The 18,684-nt window shown below is 41.0% G+C and overlaps 1 protein-coding gene across 1 annotated transcript in view; it reads left to right on the plus strand.

The window, feature by feature from the left end:
* The window catches only part of ASPSCR1 (ASPSCR1 tether for SLC2A4, UBX domain containing), a 48,877-nt gene extending 30,298 nt beyond the window's left edge, over nucleotides 1-18,579 (plus strand). Inside the window, exons 13-16 of the mRNA XM_064467182.1 lie at nucleotides 14,748-14,799; nucleotides 15,519-15,588; nucleotides 15,916-16,103; nucleotides 17,442-18,579. Coding sequence (XP_064323252.1) covers nucleotides 14,748-14,799; nucleotides 15,519-15,588; nucleotides 15,916-16,103; nucleotides 17,442-17,455 — 324 coding nt within the window. The 3' untranslated portion in view covers nucleotides 17,456-18,579. The remainder of the gene's footprint in view (nucleotides 1-14,747; nucleotides 14,800-15,518; nucleotides 15,589-15,915; nucleotides 16,104-17,441) is intronic.
* The last annotated feature ends 105 nt before the right edge of the window (nucleotides 18,580-18,684 follow it).

Below are 18,684 nucleotides of genomic sequence, written 5' to 3' on the forward strand. Positions count from 1 at the left end.
CGGTTTCCTAGTTGTGACATTTACTGTGGAATTCATTCCTCGCGGCAGTTCCCTGAAACATATAAAAATGTGTTAAATTAGCGCTCTGCAAAGACTTTGAGCTGCCTTACAGCCCAGTCTTTTACACTCCTTGAGAAACCACAGCTTGATGAAGAACCTGGTCAATTTTAGTGTCAAACATCTTCCATTTGTAGTGGCTTTCCTGAGATTGAGGTGCTCGCTGTGTCAAATGGCAAAGGGGCAAAGCCTTGACGCGAGTACAAAACTGTGACTGTTCAAGATATGGTGCTCAAAAGCTGAAAATTATTCTGCAAATTGACTGTTTTAAGGGATGATTTTTCTAATTTCTCAATTCTTTGTCAACACAAAAGAATAACATCCCATTAAGATAAAGGGTAGCAAATCCAAATTTGGGTTAAGAATTTATTTTTTCATACAACGCGTTATCACAGTGTAGTCTCATTAAACTGTAATTAGAAAGTGGTTGTGTTGACACTTTGGGCATAATTAAAGAAAAATGGATTATTTTTTAAAGCATAATCTAAGTATATAGAATAATTACCATTATTTGCAAAATGTGGAAAGCAAATAAAATCTCATGCTTAAACTATTTTTAGGGATTGTAACGTGACATTACGAAGAGATTATTAGCACATTATTACCTAACAGTTGCACGACTTGGCATTTTCTTCTTAACCAGCTGGCTCAGTGTGGGTAAATGTAGTGATGCATATGCGGGGAAAAATAATTTGAACTCAGTGAGCTCTTGGGTTGATTGTTACTGCTCTTGGGCAAAGTCTTAAGGTGACGAAATCATCAGCTCATTACTGAATAGTAGTTAAAATTGAAACAACCTCCTTCCCAAAATCCAAACTATTCAGAATGAAATAGATAACAAAATAAAGAACATCACTGTGTCATAGTATGAAACCAGGAATTGCTCGCATCTTGAATGGTGTGTGCAGGCCTGGTCTCTCATCTTAAAAAGGAACTGGTAAAGGCACAGAGAAGGGGAATGAGGATCATCAGGGGTCTGGAATGGCTCCTGCGTAAAGAAAGACTAAGTAGGCTAGGACTCATCCGTCTGCAAAAAAGAAATAACATATCGAGGAGAAGCTGGAAGGGGTTGATTTCTTACTCTCCCTAGTACAGGAGTGAGTGGCATCAAGTGGGGCAAGCAGGAGCTAGAGTACATGGGAGAAGGTAGTTGTTCATGCAACGGAAGTGTGGAATTCTTTGTCACAGGGTGCTATATACTGAAAGTGTATACTGGTTCAAGAGAAGTTTGGACAAGCTCAAGGAAGATACCTACTGAGAGTATCTCTTAATATATAGAAACCATTTCAGGAAGCTTCCGAACTGAAAATCATTGCTAGCTAATAGTATTAGGGGAAAGTATCACATATAAGCAAAGAGCAAGGGTACTCCTCTCTGTGCACCTGGATTTTGCCCGCTGCTCGGGACAGGATACTGGCTGGGCTGAATGGACTTTGGGTCTGCATACAGTTGTTCCTATGTCCTTGTGTATTGCTGGAGGCGGACCGACCAGTCTGCCTCGGCAACTTACCTGACTCAACAGCAATTCCTATATTGACTCAACTACCCTAAAGGCTGAATAATAATGGACTAATACACATGAAATGGGAAACAATTTCATGTATAGCAGAGGATTTAAACTGGTACGTATGACTTGTTTCTTTGAATATCCTGGAATAATTAAGCCTTCGTAACTTTACTGTCTGTTAGGTGTTTAAGTGGGTTGTTTTTTTTCAGCTTTGTTATTTCATTAATAGAACTATTTTGTGTACAATTCTCCAATTTTAAGGAAGAAAAAAAAAACCCAACCCTGACTGTATGAGCCTTAGAATTCTGGAGAAAACAGCTGATAATATCAGGAGAATTTGTTAGATTTTCCTTTGCTATATGACATCCTGTGTAGCATCTTGAGAGATGCAAAGTATAAGCAACTTGTTCATGAGACAGTGTGTTCTTCTGTACAGTGCACGTGATGGTGTGACACATACAGGTAGAGAAAAATGAGTATGTGAAACAATAAGGGCACTGCAAACTCCTTCTAACCAGGTGTCCTGTAGAAGCTTTTTTTTTTTTGCATAGTAATTTTTATTATTTCTCAAGACTTTTCTGCTGAAGACCCTAAGGTGGATGTTTGTCATTTTAAAGGAACTTTATCTGAGTAATTTAGACTGGATGCGAGGCTGCTGGTTACAGATGAGTCAGCTGAAGAGACTGCTGCCCCAGTTATTCTCATGTCTGTCACCTGGGCTGCTATTTATTTCATTCTGCATGAAATGGATAAATACAAACAGTTTAAATAACAAGCATTTGCAGGCTCAGGTCTCTTGACTGAAGTGGATTAGAGTCTCATAACACACAAATCCAAGTGGTGGTTGTTATCTTGCAATGTGTGGTAGTGGGCTGAAGAAAGTGACCTTCTCAGGGCTATGGTTTTAGCTGGAAGGGTATGTGTGTCTGTAACGTCGTGAAAGTGAGTGTTTTGCTTGCATATGTCACTCACACTGTACAAGAGTTTGCTGATGCAGTTATGCCAATGGTCTCAAGGAAGCTTTTTCTGCAGGAGACCTTGCTAAAGTTCATGGTGAGTTTAAAGAACTCACTCTTGTATTTTTTTCTCCTTCTGCAGTTGAGTATATAAACTTTGTGAAGTTTATACTTGTAATGGAGCTTGTCTCCATAGACCATGTGGTGCAGAAACCGCAGGTGGTTGGAAATGTGTATGCAGCTATAGGTATTTAACTTTCTAGATTTTCTTTCACCAGGTACATTCATTGTGATGTTTTAAAATGCTATTGTTTCAAAAAGTTTATTCCCAGAATTAAGAAAGGCCATCCAGTTCATCACAGCTGACTTGCAAAAATGAGTTGATGGTGAAAGGAGCAGGCCAGAACATTTTTCTAATAAAGTTTTTCTTCTTTAAAAAAAAGGGGGTTTTTAAAAATCAAAATATATTCAGGGAAACTTTATGTTCGAGGCTAGCAACACTACTCGAATTAGGTTTAGCAATAAGGGAAGATGTGTCACTGGATAGACAAGAAACAGAAGGGGAATTGATTTGATTGAGGAGCAAAGAAATTCATGTATGTTTAGGGTGAGGTGTGAGAAGGGAGAAGGCTGCAAGGAGCTGAGGTGACATGGAAAGATAAAACAGGGTGAAGAGAAGGAGGAGAAAGAAATGTGTGCCTAGATGGGGTTGGGTTCCACTGTCTATTTAGAGTTTCAGATTTTGGAGCAATGGGTTCTGTGCTGCCAGGAACGTGTGCTGGGGGAAGGGCACACAAGCATGTGCATTACAGCCTGGAAGTTGTTTGATGCAGCTGGGTGTAAAATGACCGCAATGTAAAATGGGTTTGTAGATTGGAAGAGCTGTGTTTAGTACCAGTGGCCATGTAGCCTGTGTCCCTTGCCTGGGGCCCTTCAGCCCTTTCAGGTCATGGTCTGTTATGGCAGGAGTGATTCTGTGTATTTATAAACATTTTATTTGGATGAAGCATCAAACAGGAAAAAACAGTTCCTGCCGAGAACTTGTCATACCATTCTGGTTACCCGTACTGCTTGTCAGAGACCACAGTGCTCTAACTTACTAGGATGGTGCCTTATCTCAGTTTAGGTCAGCCGATTCTGGGTGAAGCTTTGCTCCCCGTTACCAGTGTAAATCCTTTTTCATCTTTAACTTCTGCCTTGAGTCAGTGAAGGCCCCATGCCATAACGTCTTCTGCTTGGATAGGCTTTCCCTTCTGCTGCAGATCCGAGTGCTTGGCAGGGACTGAAGGGGGCTTTCTTCTCTGGGAAGAAATGGGTGCGGAAGTTGCTCTGGCTTTCGTGTCCCTGGCAACTGTGTTATTGTTGGATGCCCTTTTTATAGGCGGCTGTTACTAATCGGGCTGCTTTGCCTGAGCCTCAGTGCTCTCAGTAAAAATGACACTGGCCCAGACCAAGAGAAGTGACAGTTCTGGTGCTGGGCCAGGTGGGGAAGCGCTGGGCACAGGACTTGCTCACCGCTTCTCGCTTGCTCTCCAGTATTGCCTTCCCAACTATGAAGTCTTCAATCTGGGAAGAAGTTTGTGCGGGTCAGTATCCACGCTCACTGCAGGGCTGAGAGCTGCAGAGCAGGCTGCGGTGCCTGGTCCTGCACTGGATGGGGTTAGGCACTGTATGGGTGGGTTAGGTAAAGACTTTGCTCCTTTCAGGCATCGTGTGGTCTGTGGAAGGGAAACTTTTTGTAGTTTAGTCAGAGCTCCCCTTCCATTCACATTATCTGGAAGGAAAGAGATGAAAACACGGAGCTGCTCTGTAAAGATAGAAGGCATACGGTTAAGGTATTTTGTAAAATGTGTAGCTTTCGGGCTGGGGGGGTTTATGCTAAGGTGACCTTGCAGTACTCAGCATCTCCATAGTGTGAGAGCCTGTTCTGGAATAATGCTGTGTTTTGGTATATAGGATGCAAACGTGAATGAACTGCTGTGGAGCGTTTGGTTCTTCTGGATGTCGTAGGGAAAAGGGAGCACGAGTGAAAGAACAGAACGGCTAATCTCTCAAGGGTTTTTTGTGGTATCTTTTGTTTTGGAGGATGTGTGAAAGGTTGAGGAGGGAGGTTGTCTTTATCAGTAGTACATCTCTTTAAGGTTGTCAGGTTGTATCACGTAACTGCCAAAATTCACAGCTTTCACTCCAGGTGTTCTGTGTCAGTAGTGTTGGCAATAGCCTGCTGGAATGCTTTGCCCTGCTGTGGTTCCCTTGCAAAGATACCTACACATAACCTGAGACTTTATTTTAATGGAATATTTCTTAGATGACTAGAAACCTGTGTTTCAGTTCAAAAGAGGTCTTCCAAAAGAGGTACTACCATCTTGTATCTAGCCATTCTGGATTTTTTAAGTATTTAACTTTCATATTATCAGGCTGTTCACTCTTTCATACACATCTTGCCTGAGCAGAATATAACATGCCAAATAGAGGTAGACCATAGGTGCTTCATAGAACACCTCTGGAGTGTATATTTACTTCAGGAATAAAGTGACTTTCAGAGGAAGCAAAGGCAATCATAAGGAAGATTGCACTGAAATCTAATTACCTCAGTGATAACTGTGAGTTATAGTTGAAATTGTATGAGCCTTAGAATTCCAAACTTTGAAATGTGAGATTTTGTCTAATTACCCTGTTCCATATATGTTTTTCCATTTTTTTAAAATGTGGTTTATTCTCCTTTTGCTCTCAGAGACTTCTTAGATTCTTGTTCGCCAAATATAATGCTTAAACTCTTGAGAAACAGAAAATGAGAAATAGTTAAGAAAACAAAAGAGTAAAGGAATAGGGGTTGGCTTATGGCTTCTGCACAGTCCATTCTTGGTTTTCCAGGTTGCCTCATGTCTTCTCAATATACATGACACAATGTCTAAACATAAGTACACTGTTATTACTTTTAAGTAGGGCTGGAAGAGAAGCATACAATTGTTTATTCACTTCAGTATATTCTTAGGCTACTTAATTGCCTTCTGTTTTCTTCTTTTCCTTTGGGAAATGTCTTGGTACATATGGAATTCTAGCAGCATCCTTCAAGGATATGGGACTTCTCTTGATGAACTTCAAAAGGATTTTCTAGAAACGTACGGTCTTTGAGGCTGTCAGAGGCAGAGCCTGCTTGAGCCCAAGCACAGTGTGTTCTGGACGTTGGCCACTGCCAGCCTGGATGTTTTAGGAACTTACTGTCATGGAGACTGTATGATTCCTGATGGTATCACATCCCCACCCGCTGCTAGGGTAGAGGGTATAGTTTCTTCTGTGATATGACTGGAAGTTGGTTGGTTGGGATTGCTGCTTGTCCAATATCAGACCTGAATCACAGAGTGGCACCTAGCTTTCCCAGGTCTGAAGTTAACAGTAGGTTATCCTCCGCTCTATAGATGACCTTGGTGCTGTCTATATGGAAAAGTGGATGGTGTCTGAGGCAGTAATGTGAGCACATTTGAGCATTCAAATATTTATAAATGACTGAAATTTGTACTGAGGCCAATAAAAGGAATCACTGCAGATGGTGGAGTACCACATTATCAACACTTCTGCTCTCCCTCCACCCTCTCACTCCATTCAAACTGATAAGCTTGGAACCACATTCATTAAATCCAATTGCGTACAATGAAGGGAGAACCTTTACACTGCAAGCAAAACCGGGAAAAAAGACAAATATTGTCAATTTGTTTGCCAAGATACTTGGGCTGAAGGAGCTGTCTGAAGTGAATTCTCCAAAAATATGTGTGTATTTACAGTATAGTGAGCACACAGATTGGCAGCAACATGGAGTTTTTGGAACCCATAAAGACTTCAAGGCATTGCTTTGATTTTCTGTTATTGCTGTTTTTGCTGGCTGCCTTATCCTCATGTCCCTTGAAGTGTTTTATAATGTTCTGCTCTCCAGAACTGATCAACTGCAGGCTTCCCTGTTGTAGCACTTGGCTTTGGGTTCCTTATAGCTCTGGTTGCTTGTTTGTGTTTTTCTAGGCTAGCCGAGCTTTTCAGAGTTGCTTCTTCCCTTCTTTCTCTTCCCAGAAACAGGCACTTGTGCAGTGCATACCTGGGGTGCGTTAGTGGAAAAAAATCATTGATTGCTGAGTTAATACTAGGAAAGAGTTAGCAGAAATAAGAATACCAGCCACTGGAAAAGTCAAGGCAGCAAAGAGGGCAGGAGGCCATCATCTGTCTTCAGAGGAGCTAAAGGAATTCACAGGCTTCCACATAAATATTTAGACCTTCTAATCAGATCTTAAGAGTGTACCGAGTGTTTCCTCTGGCATGTACCATGGAGCAGAAATCCAGAGGAGCTGTTTGTTCCTCTCTTTGCCTTTGGTTCTCTTTCCATATCCTATTTGTTAATGCCAGTTTGGGCAATGCATCTGGCATGCTTGTTCAGTGAAGCCGACTACGAATTAAGCAGTGTGAAGCCTTCTCTGCTTTTTGGCAAGAGTCTGAATGCAATTTCAGAAAAAAATTATTTCATCAGAGTCAGTCCATCGGAGGTATTTCCAGTGGCAGGCCTTGCGGTTATTCCACTTACTAGTAAAGAAAATGGCAATTAATAGTGAAATTCATCCAGCCCAGAGGATGGCATTCACCTTCCAGTAAGAAGCCTTAGCCCTTTACTTACCCATTCAGGATTTTCTCATCTGACTAGATTTTGGTAGCGATCTTACCTCCTGTTTGTTTTGCGAGGTCTGTTAACTGTGCTTGCAAAGGCTGTCCATACTTGCTTCTTATGCTGACCTCGAGTAAGGCTAGGCCCTTCGGTCAGGATGAGGACCTTCCTTGTATGACTGAGTTTAGAGTGGAAGTTCTGCCAGAAAAAGTTCCTTCTTCTACTGTCAGTTTCGGAGGCCGGATCTTTCTGATCTTGGCTCAAGGGCTCAATGAATGCTTCTTAAGTAGCCTTCTCAAAATAGTGCTTTCAAATCTTATTTTTGCTTTATGAATTTTAAAGGTCCCCTGCTCTGGCTGGATCAGACCTCCTCCGTATTGGCTGCAGAATATCCATCTTCTTTGGCAGTTGCAGTCCACATTGAGCAGCTTTGTTCTCAGGTTATAAACACGAACCACTTAGTCAGTTTGCCCCTTTCACCATGACCATAGTGTTTATTTCTGTTTCAGCAATGCTTTGCAGTCTTGCTGGAGAAGCTTTTGATCCACCGGCTTTCCGGTTGAATTTTCCAAGAGCTAGTTTATGTGTTTGGGGTGTGTGTACTATGCAGTATTTCATGTTGGTAGCTTGGGTTTCTCCTTCCATGCGTGTGTTCCTTTGAAGTGCTTATTTTCTTATTCATCTTTTAACATTAAACTAACAGCAGACCTGTGGCACTCTAATCTTTTCAGATCATGTAACGGAAAGAATGCTTCTCATTCTGGCAGCTGCAAGTTCCCCTTAGACAGCAGTCTCTGCCTGGTCTGAAAGCATCACACTGTCAGTGAACAGAATAACTGCATGGTAACAACATACGTATTTTGCAATACTCTGTTCTAGGAGTTTTTCTGAATGCATATGTCTGGACATACCTCGTGAAGGAGGAAGTATTGAGACCTTATTTGGGGGGGGTGTTCTGCCTGAAGTCTTTCCTGTGCTCTAGAGAGCAAGTTACTAAATCATGCAGTAAAACAAAGCAGAAATGTTTCTTTTGTGTATCGCAGCTGGATTCACAGAGGAATGTTGTTCTAGTGTAGATATTTTTATCACGGAATGCAAGATGCAGTAGCCCCAGTATACCACTCTACAGCCAGGATGCCCTGCTGTCATAAACCACGCTCACCACTATGGTGTCTGAGTAACTGCACTCGGCGTGTCTGAAATAAAACTTTGAGTTACTTAGCTACACGGTTTCAGACTAAATGTGGCTTTATGAGTAACAGGCTGGTCTTCAGATTTCAGAAATGGAAAGTGTTCATTTGAACTTCTGCAGCTGTAACTAAGTAAATTGATGAAGCTGTGTTATTTAGGTCTTTTTAAAATCTGAGGAGTTGGCCATTTGGAATGATACCCCTTAAATGGGGAGGACAGTAAGTAGGACATTGGCTTCCTCCGCTTCTTGCCTCATCAGTGACTCTCTGATCCGTTCAGACGAAGACTGTCCTGTGATTAAGGCCTTGGATGGGACTCTGGAGACTTACATACTTAGTTCTCATTTCTGCTATTGCTCTCCTGTGTGACCTTGAGTAAGTTATTTGATCTCTTGAGGTCTGAGTTTTTCATCTATACCAAATGCCACCCCCCAGACATCATACTTCCTTACATTTTTCTTTATATTGAATGTTGCTGCTCATTACGTACATATATATAATTGTGCAATGGGGCACTATTTTCAATTGGATTTCTAAGTGCTGTTGCAATAGAAATAATCTTACTGTATCTTGTAAATATGCCTTGCACAGTCTGATTTGAACATTATAATTCAATAGATAAATAGCATCTATTTTCCCAGTCAGAATGGCATTGTATCTTTGGCTAGAAATCAAAGCAGCAAGGGAGAGAAATGCTGGATATCTGAGTATAGTAACTAGCTGTTGACTCATTCCTGTTGTAATAATTCATCACATGTAGCTGAATGGAGTTTTTTGAATATTTGATTCAAACAGCTATGATTCTTTTGGTCAATCTGACAGGCTCAGTGTGACTCCAAGAGGTTTCTAAATCTGTTTGATTCACAGATATAAGAATCCTATGCAGTGAGTTAAGCACTGCAGAGTTGTTGTTCTAGAAACATTGATATATGCATTAGAACAACTGCAAATGAGGAAATACCAGCTGACTTGAGAATATAGTTTTCAGGTAATGGTCTGCCCAGTATTTGATCCTTGCATTCATAGCAGTGTTAGAGAATACTAAAGGCTCCAACTTTGCGTTTGTATGTTTTCCTGGACTGCAGCTACTAAAGCCCTCTCATCTTTATGCCAAGACATTCCTTGGCCAGTGGGATCATTCCACTGGCTTTTTTTTTTTTTTTAATGTGAAATTGGTACTGATTTAAATACTTTTGTGTTATAAAAAAAATCTCAGACAGCGTTATGTCCTGCCAGTGACTGGCTGGAGAATTCCTGGGGTGATCAGTGAGATGTAGCTAGCTTCCTTCTGTACCGAACTGGCAGTGAGTGCTGAAATTGGGATGGTACCTGAGAACTCTGCACAAAGGAAGCTAGACAGAGGGTTGTATGAATGAGCCAGTAGCCTGTCTGAATTGAAGAAAAAGAACTTACTGGATGTAAATTTGGCAAGAGGGGACTCTGTGTTGGCTGACCCCTAGGAAGGGATAGGGATGCAGGGAAATGAGCCATGGGAAGGAGGTTGCATTCTGTGTTCTTGTGAGCTGCTGTCTAGTTCCTTTAAGCTTCTTTCAATTAAAAGGTTTTGAACTGAAACATTTGGACTGATGTTTTGCCAGCAGTGGGAAATGGTTGTGGAGGTGGATCCTGAAACTTCGAACTATGGTTATTTGTCAACCTGTGAGTAAATAGGGTAGAGGTTTATATTGGGGCACATTCCGTGTGTTTGTGTGGCTGAGTGTGTCTGTCTAGCTCTTGGTCTGTGTTTCTCACTCTCTTTTTCTCTTTGTGCCTCATGCAGGCCCTGCCATGAATTTTCTCTGACCCCTTGGGGCCATTCCCACATGAAGCTTTGATGTGTGTGCCCAGAGCTTGATTGACAAGGAAGTTTCGGTGGCGGCAGCAGGGAAACGAAGAGAAAAGGGCAGGGCTTTGAACTAAAGGGCTTTGAGCTCTGAGATGCTGTGCTTACTTATCTCCTTCAGAATGTTAATTATTTACCAAGATAATTGGTCGGGAGGGGAAAAAAAGAGAGGGAAGGTTATTAAAAAATTCCAACACTAACATGCTACAAAAACCTCATTTTCCAACTTGCAGCTGGCATGAAAAGGATGTTGTGTGTAAAAGGGCTTGAGTGTATGTGTGTTGGGGGGGGTACGACGCTTTTTAAGGCACCCATTTCCTAAATAGAGGGATCCCTTCAGACGAATGCAGCGGAAACATCAAAGCTCTTGCAAGAGTTTTCTCTGGGGTTTCTAAACCGTGTCTGGTACTTTTTAATTAAAAAAGTTTATGGAGAGCCGTCTTTGTGACTGGAGCAGGCAACCTTAGGCCCTGTTGATTGAGGAATGAAATGTTAAAAGACCTAATAAATAATGATTTCTGCTAAAATGTCAGTTCAAGGATGTGAGAATGCCTGGCCGCTTTAGCAGGAGCTGAGACTTGGAGTAGACGGAAGAATGTCTCCTGCTTCAGTCTAACATGATGTAGGCCAATACTGTATGTGAGTGTCTCCTACAGCCTTTGGATAAAAAAAAATTGTAATACCACATACTCATTTGAAGTTTGTAGTCAGGAAGATAGGTGAAGCTGTTTCATTTTGCCTCCAGTTAATACAGTTTTATTAGTCTCTGTATTAGGTAGCAATCCACAGACTCCCCCGTGAAGATCAGGGTTCCTTTGAATTCTTGTAATTGCTGTGCTGGATCAGGTCCAGGGACCATCATTCCAGTATCCTGACTGTGCTGATGGTGGCAACAGAGGTTCAAGAAAACTCAAGAGCAGGCAGCCTGCCCTGCACAATTCCTAAGTATGCATTAATGATATGAAGAGGGACAGTTGCTTTTATTTATTTATGGGATCAAGGTGAGAAATTTAGTGTTACTGTTTTGCCAGGGTAAATGCAGACCATTAACCAACATTTTCTGCACAGTTCATGGCTATGACAGTACCTCTTTTACACTATGGTGATTTGGTTTCTTTACGTGTCTCATAGTATAATGCCTTCTGGAAGCTTAAAATAATTGTTTCAGCTAGTTTTTCTTTAGTATTATAGTAATGTGTTAATTCCAGTTATAAGTATGATATTTTTCTTTCAGAATCCTTACTGGTACAGCTGGTTACACCGTATCATATATGATATACACAATACCATATCATATTAATCTTCTGCATATCACCTTCAAACCCTTTTAAAAATGCAAGCCTGTGCTTGCAGCAGTGTCTGGTTTTAGCACAAAGCTTAGTAATTTTAAATCTCTTCCTCCGCAGTCCCTTGAGAACATTTGGATGTATCATGTGGACGTGGTGGTGTAGTGCTTTTTAATGTATCACTTCCAGCACCAGTTTTTGTGCTGCTTCAGTTTCTTTGAGGGTGTGGTGTCATACTAGAATCACTGTAAGTGGCAGAGCAAGCTTCATAGGTAGGCACCCTCCTCACTTACCTGCAGTTTCTTTTTTGATTCCTTGGTTGAACCAGTGGGATGCAAGTCCAGTTCAGCAGTTTCTCTGGTGCCCAGTGAAGGACTAAAAGGTAATTAAAGGGACTGATGCATCTGACATGGGGAAAGGCAGAGAGGTTTGGGGTTGTTAAGCCTGGAAAAGAGAAGGCTCTGGGGGCAGGTCTTGTCAATGTGTATAATAAATGTGATGAGAAAGAGCAAGGAAGATGGGCTAGACTTTTGTCAGTAGTGCCCAATAAAAGGACAAGAGGAAATGGACTTGAATTACAGGAACTTCCACTGAAATAAAAAGGGGGGAAAAAACCCCAAAACCCTCTGAAAGGGTGGTCTAACACTGGAACGGGTTGCCTGAACAGGTTGTGGAGTCTCCATCCTTGTTGATATTCAGAACCCAGCTGGACATATTACGGTCCTAAGAAACCTGCTCTAGCTGACCCTGCTCAGAGAAGGGGGATTTGGAGTGCATAATCTTCAGAAGCTCTTTCCAGGCTCAACTGTTCAGTGATTCTGGAGTGGCAATGATGATGTAGGATATTTCTGCCCCCTGTACCTGCTCAGTCTTACCCACATTGTAGTTAGTTACAGATCGAGAACAAAGTTACTCTTCTCCAAGTCTCCCTGATGATGAAACTGATCCAAAGAAGTAATTGAAATTCTCTTCTTTAACTGGATTCCTTAATAATCGGTGGCCTAGCCAATTATTTTTGGGTCTCCCGTTTATCTGAACTTCTTATTGTAACTTCTTGTGTTTTAATTCTTGAATTGTATTTTAGCTCTCTGAATTTCCTTCCCTACACCCATTCTGCTGCTTCATTCCTTATTATTCACCTCAGAAGTATTAGCTACCAAAGTTGCCTTTTTTTTTTTTTTAGTTAGGGCTGCACAGCATTTCTAAGACTCCATTTTTCCTAGTAATGTTTACTCAATAGCCAAGGATTTTACTTCCATTTCCTCTGACTTCCAGGTCTTTAATCAGCATGCTTAGTTTTGTTAACTCACTCTTTCTAAAATACGGTATTTGTGTTAATTGTTCATATGTTTTCATTTTTTATGGCGTTGAATTTTATTACACTGTAATCACTGTTTCTTCTTGGCTTGAATCTGATCCTCTATATTACTTAGGGCTAGTTGAAAGTTATTTTTCTTTTACGTCTAATATTATTTGTCCAGTAGGTCCTCATTTGAGCTACTGACAAATGATTTCTCAACAGTGTGTCATTTAATGTGTTACTATGTTGAACATAATTAATATTTTGTATTGCATTTTATTCAGTGTTTGTTTATGCAGAGGTAGTTGCATAAAGCTATTTAGCCATGACATAAGAGACTTAGTGTAAAGCAATGAAAGGAGATGATGGTGAGAATGGTCATTGTCAGCATAAGTTGTCAGAAGCTTCATTTTGATTTGTTGCTATTTAAAACTGGGGGGGGACGAACTGCGACGAGATGGATACTATCTGGTGCATTACATCTGAGTAACTTGAGAGACCTGAGTTGCCATTTTATTCTCCCTGTGTGATGGGTATACACCTTAAAATGGGGGAAACTGAAGTATAAAGCAGTGTGGTAAATCAACGAACAGATTAATTTAGGAACCAGGCATGTGGACTGGAATTGTAGCCATTTCCACTTCTTTCCCCCCCCATTTTTTTGCCTGCAGAGAGTGTCTCCTCTGCGGAGTGGTAGTTAATGACAGAGTGGCAAAAGCTGATTCCAGCTTTATTGCACTCCTAGGTTGCAGAAGGAAGAGTTTGTTCTCTTAGGTTATGAGCTAATGGGAGCTCCATTTAATGTGGTTTTTTGTGTATGTGTTTTAACCAGAAACTGCTTGTTGTTGTGGAGGACTGAAAAGATAGGTGAAAAGATAAGATTCAAGGTAATGTGGTGCATACCTTTCTGGGGCCATTCCCAGTGAGACAGGCAGTGTCGCCCAGCTTTCCACTGATGTGGTCAGCCACGGCACTGTGCCACTATCCTTTTATCACCAGTCTCTCTAGATGGAGACAGTACTTAAGAGATCACAGACTCAATACATTTACATACTTAACTTACTTTCACTTGATTCAGTGCTTCATGACCTATATGTGGGGGTTTTTAAAGGTGTGACACACAGTGTAATTAAAGCACACATTAAATGAATTGTGATTTGGCTGACTGCCATCTCAAATAATAGAGAGGAATTGTTGAAAAACATAGATTGCTTATGCTGGTGTTTTGCTGGAATTCTGGCCACACTTTGTTCATTATTTTTATCTGGTTTGGAGGTAGATATATAATCACAGCATAATCATTAATAACATTTGCAGATGAAACAAAGATCATCAGACTGATAAATGCAGACATGAAAAAGGAAGTGCTACAGTTCTCTAGGTCGCATAATGAGCTAAATGGATGAAAAAATGTTTGAATATGGCAGTTATTCTGAGAAATCGGAAGTAGGAATTGAGGCTGAATTTATAAAGGATAGACTGCATCCTGGAAAGCTGTTGAAACTAGAGAGATTCCAACTAGAGACAGGGTATAAATGTAACAGAATAATCTAGAATAGATTTCTGAGGGCATAGCTGGATTTTCCTTCTCCTGCTATGAGGCACTCTGGTCTTGGCAGATTCTTGATCATACTCACATTATCTGCTCAGCAGTGGAGAATGTGGGTGATATATAATGGCCTGAGATATGGGGGCAGAGGAAAACAGACGGCAGGTCACCAGTGCGGTGAGCACTTGCTGTACAGGTCTTGTTATCTGTGTGTAGTAGAATAGATCATAGATTTTTACTTTAAGTGCCCTGTGCTCTACACAGGTTTTGCCTTTTCTGAATTATGGATGGTTCAGTGACCTCAGCTTAACCTCTGTGAATTTGTCCGTAGCTGTCTAACCTGTCTCTAATGTTCACAGTGAACTCTGAAAGTATCTACGATTGGTGATCTTTTCTTTTCCCCTTTTGCTGCAGGCTAAACTCTTTCCAACTGCTGTAATTCATTTTGGATCTGAGGAGCGCAGGGGTAAGTAAATTTCCTCTCTTCTTCAGCTGACTGTGTAGCTCCTATAGTAGACCCAGAAGAATTACATCCTTGTGTTCAGAGTTCTTCCAACAAAAGATAATGTAGTCCTTGAGACTGGTGGTAAATGTTCCCATTCTGAATGGCTGAAGCTCTTTGGAGCTAGCTTGGTCAGTTAGCTTGAGCACAAATGTAGACATGGTACCTTTCTTATGAGATTTGTTAGGCTCTGGAGTAGGCATTGTCTACTCTGGGGAGAAGAATGATAGAAGAACAACTCTGTAGAAGGAGATTCCATTGTTCAAAACGTTAACTAGACAGATGACTATGAAACACTTTTATAGACCTCCTCTTGTAGTGGACTGGCTGGAGATGGGAGAACAGATCTGAATCTTTGATTTTTTTTTTTTGATACCTCTGGTTTATGCTTAGGATCTCTGTTTCTCCCAGAGATTAAAGCATGCTCTGGCTTCGCAGAAGTTTCTGAGATGCAGTGAGCACTGAAAGAAAATGTCAAGATCTTGAAGTGTGAATGACGAGATAGGGCACCTTGAGTTGTGAAAGAAACTGTCATAGTTTGAGTGTCCTGTGTCATTTGGAGAAAGGTGATGGAGGTTCACTATAATATAGGGTAGGTATTTGCTGAGCTGAGGGCTACATGATTCTGTGGTGATTGATGTCTCTGTGTTATGAAACAACTGTTTGCTTTCATTTTTAAACAGATTGTTACCTGAAATCAGACCTGCTGAGCTCTGCAGTTTCCCCTTCTGCAGCTGATTTATTAGTAGCCAGGTACGTTGGGACTGAATAGAGTTGCAAATGGGTGAGTATTTCAGGGATGGGAAGTATGAAATGAGCCCATCTTATTACAAAGAAATGTACTCTGAAGATACAAGGACTTAATTTTCTCCTGGAACAGTCATACTGTCATATTTCATAGCTTTGAGTCCTGCTTTGCAAAGTAGGATTTCAGTGACTAAATCAAGTAAATCCTAGGGCTTTTATATTGAAAAAGAAGAGCCTTTTAAATCTGACTTCAAAAGTTTAAAGGTGGTGGTGATACAAGAGGCTATTATGAAAAAATTAAGCTTAATTCTACTTGCTTATTTTCTTCCTCAGAAGTTTGTCCAAATCGTTAGTTCCTTCTGCATCGTCATCTTCAGAATCAACAGTTCCACCCCTGTCTGAACCAGAAGTGGGAAGTGACAAAAAGACAGATGAGCAGCCAGAACCAGCAAGCATACAGGAAGCTCCACAGGTGTTGAGAAGGGCTCCTGGGAAAATACCCAAATGGCTGAAGCTGCCAGGTATCATGAAATCAGAGGAGAGCTCTTGTCATTCTGAACTCCCCAGAAAGGCAGGCTCTGTGCCAAATGTGTTGGAAGTTGACAATATTCTTGAAGATGTCAGCGTAAGCCTTGCAGGACATTTGGTTCAATGCTTGTCAGATCAGTTTGTGACTTCTCCGGTGAAGGCTCAGGTTTATCTGAATGCAGGCTCTGGGCAGTGTTGAGTCTCATGTCTACTCCATATGTTTGCAGCACTCTTAACTGTGCTCTGGGCTTAATGTGTCGAGGTCTTAACTATGCTAGTGTAGTTCAAATACTAATGGGCATGATATTCTACATACCAAGGGCCCATGTCATCTGTTAAACCTCTGTTGTTATTTTTCCTTTGCTGGTGTAGTCTGTTTTAGCACTTTACTTTCTCCTGATTTTTTTTTTTTTTTTAGTTGGTCTTTCTGTTTTTAATCTTCACTGAAGAACAGTAGTGGTTTTCCATAGTTAAGATTGCAACCAAGTCTCCATTATGAATTTTTTTCTTGGTTTATCCTGATCAGAAAACTGCAACTTTTTTTTTTAGTCTCAGAACCAATAGCGTATGTGTGGTTTTATATGAGAATTGTTACAAAATATGAAGTAACTAGAAGAAGGATTCCTGAATTAAACAATTGGCAATATTCACTTTTTGATGCAGTGGTAAGGGATGGGGGGAAGTCTTTCAATCAACCCCCTTAATGGCAATAAAACTAGGAAGAATTATGTGGAACTTCCTGGCTAATAATGCCAAATATTAACTCCTGGATGAAAATTTTAGTATTTGATTCTGGAAGACACTGTGAGGCCATCAGCCCCATCAAGTGTAGCGTAAGGTGTGAAATGATTGCTGGAAGGCTGCAAACAGTGGGTCGGTGTTTCCCTGATGTGGCTGCTTTGTTTTAGACTGGTACTGGGATACTGATGCAGATCATGTGGGAAACAGTATCTTTACTGTTTCCTGTTCCCAAGTATGCTTGAAGCATTCCTCTTAAGAGTGGAATTTTCTTTCCCAAGTAAAGATTATTTGGATAAAGTACGAAATGGCATCTCACCTACCTGTGCAGGTTACCCATTAACAGCTGGTATAAAAGGTTAATAACATGCTCTAACATGCATGTTAACAACACGTAGGATGAAGTTCCCTGCTTTGAAAGTTATGATGTATTCACCATTCCATCTCCCTAAGAAATGCTCCTGCATGCCACCCAACTGTTGCCTGAGCACAGCAGCGTGTAGAACCCTCAGCAACCAGATCATGCTATTGAGAAACGATACAGTGCAGATCGCGTGGTTAATTGTATTCATGCTCTTATGTTTATTTTGTAGGTGGGAAGAGATGAAACATTCTGGGCTGCTGGATCAGTGAGCAGTCAGCTGTGCCTCTTTCCTGATGAACTTTTGCAGAATGTGTACGAAATCGTTGCTGGCTCTGGAGAGATCTAATCTGTATGAACATTAGTTATAAATAGAAAATTGCAATTTCAGATGCCAGTTTCACCTTTTGGAGGAGTGGAAGGCCTGTTTGTGGTCCTTGTGACTACAGAAGCAAGGTTAGAGTTAAATTTAAGGTTTCTTGCATGCAAATAATATGAATAGAGAATTAACGGGAAATAATTCCTATGTTCTTTCTGTGAAGGACTTTGTTTCTATCCCTATTTTTAAACTCAAATCTTCCCAGATCTACCTGCAGAGGTAACTTGAGTCTAGCTGCCTGAATTCTAGCAGCAAGATATGACCCGATTCATTCTTACCTATAGTTAAATGCTGCCTAGAATAAGACTTCTCTCTGCTTCTTGCTGGCTGGGGTTAGCGCTGCTGATACTTCTGGGCATAGATGGCTGGAAAGTGAGTGAAGAGGAACCACTTCAGTCACTCAAAATAGTTCACATAGGCTTTTCCTGTGAACCTCTTGGTCTGCTGCACTTGTATTGTTTTCCGTTGCCAGAATCTTGTTAAGAAGGAACACAGGTATCTGGTAATGGAATGCAGTTTGTTTCTGCCCCAAGCTCTGTGTTTTATTTTCGCCACAAATAATTAACATCAGTCATTTACAGTTACAGTGAGGAAAAAACCATCCAGTAAAAGGGTCTCTTCACATAGCCTTTGATCTATGGACTTCCATGGTCTGAATGTTTCCACAGCAGAGTAGCTGTTCTCTGCAATGCAGTTAGTGTACAGAGGGAAGCACTAGTCTAGATCTTTGCCTCCTACAGGTGTTGTACTGGGATGAATATTGTTGGTTGGAATTGTGATTATACTGGAGATCAACTCTATAATGCCACAGTAGCCATGGTGCTATTTTATTTGAAGTCTTCTCCATGGATCAGTGATTCCTATTGGACAGCTGGGGTTCCATGTTACGGTAATAACATGTTTTCCATTTTCCCTGTATAGACAATTGTTCCCTGAACTACGTGTGCATCTGCACAATTTGTAGATGTAATAAAGCAGCCTGGCTATAGGAGGCCTTTTTGTCGGTCTCTTTGATAATATGTTTCTTCCCCCAGTACTCAGTTTCTCTGTCAGTTCACAGGAACCTGCTCTCTTTTCAATGGGCCTGTCATGCCTC

This window comes from Phalacrocorax carbo, chromosome 16 (assembly GCF_963921805.1).
Source record: "Phalacrocorax carbo chromosome 16, bPhaCar2.1, whole genome shotgun sequence".
In the NCBI taxonomy this organism is placed as follows: Eukaryota; Metazoa; Chordata; class Aves; order Suliformes; family Phalacrocoracidae; genus Phalacrocorax; species Phalacrocorax carbo.